General features: G+C 50.4%; 3 protein-coding genes across 3 annotated transcripts; 2 read left to right on the plus strand and 1 right to left on the minus strand.

Moving 5' to 3' along the window:
* Nucleotides 1-326: 326 nt before the first annotated feature.
* On the plus strand, nucleotides 327-848 carry DACRYDRAFT_18595 (uncharacterized protein; the record flags this gene model as incomplete). Its single annotated transcript, XM_040771368.1, has 1 exon — nucleotides 327-848. The coding sequence occupies one exon, from the start codon at nucleotides 327-329 to the stop codon at nucleotides 846-848; it is 522 nt and encodes a 173-aa protein (XP_040624531.1).
* A 959-nt stretch (nucleotides 849-1,807) lies between these two features.
* DACRYDRAFT_59043 (uncharacterized protein) lies at nucleotides 1,808-2,575 on the minus strand (the record flags this gene model as incomplete). Its single annotated transcript, XM_040775534.1, has 3 exons — nucleotides 1,808-2,072; nucleotides 2,150-2,375; nucleotides 2,422-2,575. Coding segments are annotated over 3 exons (645 nt in total), but the record flags the coding sequence as incomplete, so codon positions are not given.
* Nucleotides 2,576-3,984: 1,409 nt separating this feature from the next.
* Nucleotides 3,985-6,482, plus strand: DACRYDRAFT_18596 (uncharacterized protein; the record flags this gene model as incomplete). Its single annotated transcript, XM_040771369.1, has 8 exons — nucleotides 3,985-4,128; nucleotides 4,260-4,460; nucleotides 4,515-4,838; nucleotides 4,901-5,044; nucleotides 5,097-5,831; nucleotides 5,973-6,015; nucleotides 6,189-6,205; nucleotides 6,228-6,482. The coding sequence occupies 8 exons, from the start codon at nucleotides 3,985-3,987 to the stop codon at nucleotides 6,480-6,482; spliced, it is 1,863 nt and encodes a 620-aa protein (XP_040624533.1).

Consider the following 6,482-nt stretch of genomic DNA (forward strand, 5'->3'; position numbering starts at 1 on the left):
GTTGCCTGCTTAGACTCTTGGCACTCTTAGGTGAGCAGACTTAGTCAGCCTGTGTTGCCCTAACAGGAGCGATGTCTCAAGCTCTAGCTCCCCCTGCATGGCCCACCAGCACCAATTCAGTGCAGACTGCCCAGTCTGGCTCAGCACCACACGTAAATGCAAGTGCAATTGCCAAAGAGCCCTTTCACATCTTCCCCAGATGTGAAGAGGACCAACTCAGGAATCTCCAGCTGATCCAATGTGCCCAGGATAAGCTTGGCCTTCAGCAAATTTGTCCTCAGAATCCCCATCCTGCCCTAATGACCATATTGGCTGCCTGGCACCAAATGGCTCAAGACACCAGGCATTGCTGGTCCCCTGAGTGGGCCTGTCAAATATGTCTGCTGGGAGAGGCATACACTGAGGTGATCACAATTCGCCAGGATGCCATCTCCCAACTCCATGTGAATGATCAAGTGATGATGACCTTCTCAATGCTCACCCAACACCTGGAGCAAGCAGTGAACACATGCTGGGGCAAGCATGCCAAGGCAAACAAAGGCAAGGGGGTGATCTGGAAGTACAAATGGGCTATTGCTCGCCCTTCCTGGGTCTCCTGCAATGCAGCATTCCCTTGTGCAAGTTTCTGGCTCAACAATGAACTTGTTGTCGAGCCAGAGCCAAAGGAATTCAAAAAGGAAGAAGCTATGAGGTGGGGCAAGTCAGTGGCACAGAAGGCATATGAGACAGAGTGGTCAGATTGGGTGACGGAATCCTGGAGGAATGTGAGGGAGGACATGAAGGTAGGGATGCACTTGGCCTACATGTCAGTGCTGCTGTTCAAAGACTCTCCAGAACAGCTGGGATGACCACTGAGATGACCACTGAGGGCATCTTCCCCAGCACTCACTGATGATGGATGGAGGGAGAGGGGAGAATATGGCACCAGGCAGTTCTGGCACAACAGAGTGCTGACCACCATGGATCCCCACCAGTTTAGAAGGCTCAATGAGGATACCTGAAGCCACACGGGCAAGAATATATTGTGTAGCCATCACAGCCATATTGTGGATAGAGCTCTTGTAGGGTAGGCCTAGTATGCTTGCAAATTGAGCACATGTCACTTTCTGCTGGGCCACTGGACTGGGTCCTACAGATGTGTAATTTCAGTGCTATTCCTGGTCCATCTTCATACACACCTACATATGCTACTAGTTGCTGTCTCTGCCATCCCAAAGCATGTTCACTGAGGATGGGAGATGTCCATCTCTGCCATCTGCAGTGAAAGCTCAATCCTGCCATCCCCCTCCTCTCCATCCTGCAATCCCCCTCCTCGCAAGCCAGATTCAGCATGGCCAAATGGTTGTGTCATCACAAAGGATGGCAGATGAGCATTGCTGCCATCCTCAGAGTACTCTCCATCATCACATCCCCCTTCTTGCGACCCAGATTTGGCATCTCCTCTGGCCTTTGCACTGCTCCAACCTGCTCCCACCTTTGCTGCTCCCCAACACAGTTCACCAGCAATCACATTGAGGAACTTGTGTGCCAGCATATCTTCATGCATGGCATTTTGCTGGACCTCCTGGAGGAGAACTTCATTGTCTGTTGCTGCTAATGCTGCCAGCCCTTTGAGCATCATCAAGTAAACTTGCCAGAAGCTATCACAGTGGACTGCCAGCTGTCGAATTGCTGGGCCACACACATCAGCCATCCTCACAATTTAGGGTGCAGAGAACATGACACACCCATATACACTTGTTCTGTGCAATTGGAAAACTCCTGGGGAACCAGCTGGAACACCTCATGCTCTGTTGGAGCATACAGCTCACAAGTGACCTGGAGATGCTTGGGTGAGATACCAATCTGCACAAGAGCAGTGAGGCATGGTCTCATTGAAGAGGCAGTGCTGGCTGCTTGCCTTGTAATCGAGATATGGCCCATATCTCAATGGGTGTTCCAACAACAAGACTGGAACCTCTGCAGGCATGGCCTTCTTGTTATCCCACCATGGTTTGCTGGTGTTGTGAACCCTCATGAACCGGTCAAGGTCTGCTTGGATCATGAGGACAGTGAGCCACCAGAACACCAGGCTGTGAGACAGTCAACATCAGGGCCCAGATCATGGAATGGATCAACACACAGTTCCAGGACCTGATCTGGATGGTACCAGTATTCATCCAACCCCTCCTGGAACAACTTCTCCCAACCTTCTGACCACTGGCAATGCAACTTCAACCAGAAAATCTCCAGCTTGATGTTTGAATGGCCCTGCATCCATTGATGCTGGAGCATTCCAGCTAGCTCTGGATCTAGCATCTGGCACAGCATTGTCTGGGCATTTGCAATGCCATGATTCTCCATGCCAGGATCACTCTGGGTGAGCAGTGGGATGCCTGATAGAAGTCACTAAATGAGCTAGGATCTTGGTTCAAGGCTCACCCTGCATTTCAGATGCAGCCTCCAAATAATAGCTAGCAATGAGGCATGGGTTGGAATTGGTCCACCAGACCTTGAGCCAGAGGACCACATTTGAAAAGTTGTCCAGCCCCATATGCAAGAACAGCCCAAAGCATCGCCACTTGTCATGCTGGTCAAAACTCCATCATTTGTGCAGCCCAGCACTCCAGCACACTGCTTGTCTCAGCCGCCTCACCCATCAAACCTTGTTGCCAGCAGGATTGGCTATCAGCTGGTACTCTTGTACTAGCTGGCTACTAGAGAATGAGTAGCTGCTGACCAGCTTCAGCTTCTTGGCTTACCAAGATACCAGTATGTGCTGCTCTCAGAGATGGTCATGGATGGACATGGAACCCAGTTGATTTGCTGTATGCTCTCGGATCATCTTGACAAATGGGCCAATGAATGCCACAGTGTGGGCTTGCTGCTTGACAGAGAGCAGACCCCACTTCTTGTGGCGTCACTGGAGCATCTTGGTTCTGGGAAGACTAAGACATTAGATGGGTGCTGTACACTGGAACTGGTATGCTCACGACAGCATCCAATCATTGGCCTGCACATCCAGCACCCCCTCTATGGCATCCAGCATCTTCCTATTGCCATATCCCAACAGATGGTACTTCTCCACTAGGGGACGCAAGATGCTGTTGGGCACTGGTGGAGTGGAACAGTCACTGGACCACCAATGAGTCTTGAGTGTGATTTGCACTCACCAGCCGGACTGTGCTGATTGCAATGCCAGCCCAGACTGAGAATTTTGTCGCCCAAAGCATCAAGATCCATCAGCGAAGTTTGGGATAATGGGAGGATGTTGATGTCAACAATGAAGTGCTGTTCAAGCAAAGGAATTGGTGTGGCAGACGGGGCCTGACAGCTTGGGTGATACCAATTTACTGGGTGCTCCAAACAGGGCCCTGAATCTGGGAACATTGTTGAAAGAGGAACTGGACTTACCAAACTTGTTCACAGCTTCCCGAAATGGTTTGGTCACTACCGCAATCCTGTTATGGAAGTAAAATTCTCAACCTGTCCATTCCAAGCCAATGCTGGTAGTCATTCTTGGACACCAGGCACTCCAGCAGTCCATACTCACAAGACAACTAACCTGTTCACCACTTCCTGAAATGGTTTGGCCACTACTGCAATCCCATTATGGAAGTGAAATTCTCAACCTGTCCATTCCAAGCCAATGCTGGTAGTTGTTCTTGGACACCAGGCACTCCAGCAGTCCATACTCAGGAGATGACATCCTGAGCGAGGTTTTTTTTCCTGGAGGGGCTGTCTGGCAAGCATGCATAGTATATAGAAAGGCATTTTGTCACCCTCCCCCTCATCTCTGCCCCTCCTCCTGCTCATCCTGTTCTTGTTGCTGGAAAATGGCTCACATTTCCCCCTTGATCACCAAATGGGAAGGTCAGCATTGCAGCCATGCCAGCTGCAACATTCATATCAGGCCCAGTGACCCCTGGCAAGCGATCAGGCTGCGGGATGCTCATGGGAATGAGCTCCCAGTGCAGATTGTGTGCCCCAGCTGCTTTATGTACTATGAATCAAAAGCTGGCACACTCTGCCATCCTGCTCCTGGTGCACAGGGTCAGCCAGCTGGCCCAGCGCCTGGGACAATCCTGCCTGAGAGGGTCCAAGAAATACACAGGCAGACTGCTGGTGCCCAGTGTGCAATCTATGAAGGTATGCCTTGAAGTGAACTGCATGTGCAAGCAAGAAGCTGACTTCCCGTAGGAGGGAAATTGCCAGTGCAGGCTGTCAGTCTCCAGTTCAATGCCCCCCCTATGACCAGTGTCTTCCATGTGCCTGTGCAGTTCTCAAACATCCCTGGCATGCCAGCATATGGTGCAAACACCAGGCCTACCCTGTTGGGTTACAATAGCAACCATGGTATGTACCCCCAGCAACATCAGCTGGTGAAGATGGCTGTCTCTGCCCCCTGGGCTGAGGTGATGAGGGTGGATACATCCATGCAGCATTTGGTGGAAGGAAAGAACAGGGCAAAGCAACTGGGGGTAAGTGCCTTTTAAGCTTGTTCAAGCTATGCAGACTACTAATGGTTAGAGTAGAACACCTCCAAGTGGTTGACAAATGTCCCTGCGACACTGGTGCCCACTGAGCTGAAGCAGTACATCTTCACGCAGCTGCATTGCAAGATCCAGCAGGACATGTACCACTTTCTGTTCCAACTTGACTATTTTGAACTGTGCGGGCTGGGTCTAGCAGACCTGGAGAAGGACCCAACATGCTCAGCCCTGTACCAGCAGTGTGTCAAGACTCATGTGAAGAACAGCATCTCGATGCAAGTCTTCATGCCAAACCATCTAGTTGAAGCCTTCTTGGTCATTGAGAAGGAGGTCTGGCCAGCCGTGAGCCTTTGGATTGAGGGATCAGTGAGTGTTATACTGATCTGATTGCTCTTGTATGTACTAGATCTAATCAGATTCCTACTTAGACTGAGGGGCTCAGTCATTCCAATGTCATCATTTTGGGCTTCCCTTCTGTCTCTGGGCCTGATGTCAGTACCAAAGTCGCTGGTCATACTGGAGTCATGGGTGCTGTGACTGCGGGTCTTGGAGGAGGATCTAGTGCTATCAAGGTATGGGAGATCAGGGTTAGGGGGTTGACATTATCATTCACACTTTCCATAGCAGCCCCTCATTAGTCAAATGCCCCCCTGTCCCACCAAGCATATGGTGTGGGAGCTGGGTCGAAGCCCAGACAATGCTGCAGTAGACCATGCATTGAGGGCATCAGACTATAGCAAGGTTACAAAAGCCAATGGTGCATCTACTTATGTTATCCATTATTCTACATTTACTAATGGTGACTCAGTAAAATCCATCATGGCCCATGGATTGTTTTTGCCCATGCCCATGATCAGCTGGAATGAGTTGATCTCTGGCAGTGTGAAGCTGGTGATCAACTACAAGGGAGACAGGTGTCACTCAGTCTTGCAAGTGAACAAAGATCTGAAGAAGATGCTGGGCCCACCCAGGATGTTCAAAATGGCACATTCCGCACTGCTCACTCTCAATGAGTTCTCGGTGAAGTGGGAAGAGAAGCAGCCCTTTGCGTTAGGACATCCAACCAAAGTGGCTGCCAAGCACTACTATGTGTGCAGCAAGCCCAGAGGCTCCTGTCATCAAGTCAAGATGTCTGTGGAATTGATGTTTCTGCAAGACAAAGTGAACCTTCTCTACTGGGTGACTGCCCTGCATGGGCTGGTGAAGTATTTTGTTGAGGACTACATAACCTTGAATCCAAACTCACGTGCCTGCACCCTGGAACTGCCGGACACCTGTATGGTACTGGGGGGTCTCTTCCAGTATGGGCAAGATAGCCCTCAGGAATGTGCAGGGCTCGTCACCCTGATTGAGGAGAAGGTTGTCAGACCCCTGATCTGAGAGGGGAAGACCAAGAAGACCTTCATCAAGTTCATCAACAATTTGTCACCAAAGCCAAGGTTCTTGGAAAGGCCAACTGAGGTGGTGGCATGCTACTTGTGTTTTTTCCAACATGTGCAGTACCAGAAGATGTTCAAGAAGGCATTTGTGTTGGACTATCAAGGTATGTCTAATGTCAATCCCTACATCCTGGTCAATGCTGATCAGCATTGAGGGTCGCTGACAATGCTGAGTGATCCTCAGATCATTAGCAACCTGTGAGTACTTCTACTCTACTGGTCCATTCTATTCGAGCTGATGCAGGTGCCCAGTCTGCTCAGTGACATATTTGGCCAGGGGAACATAGACAGCTTGTGAGCCAATTTCCCAATGCAGCACAAATGCAATGAGTACTGTGTTGCATTCAAACTGGAGCCCCTCCATGATCCCAATGTGTGCCCTGAACCAGGAGGAGTACCTGCCAAGTCATTGAACCTGCCAGATGTGGAGGACATCATCAAAGACACCCTTGCACCTTCTCCAGTTGAAGGAGGGGGAGTGGCAGGTAAGGATGGGGAGCATACTGGAGATGAGCCAGGAATGCAGTCATTGGGTGGACCTCATGCAACTGGCACTCGAGGTCTGGGATGA

Source organism: Dacryopinax primogenitus (genome assembly GCF_000292625.1).
Source record: "Dacryopinax primogenitus strain DJM-731 SS1 chromosome Unknown DACRYscaffold_22, whole genome shotgun sequence".
Classification (NCBI taxonomy): domain Eukaryota; kingdom Fungi; phylum Basidiomycota; class Dacrymycetes; order Dacrymycetales; family Dacrymycetaceae; genus Dacryopinax; species Dacryopinax primogenitus.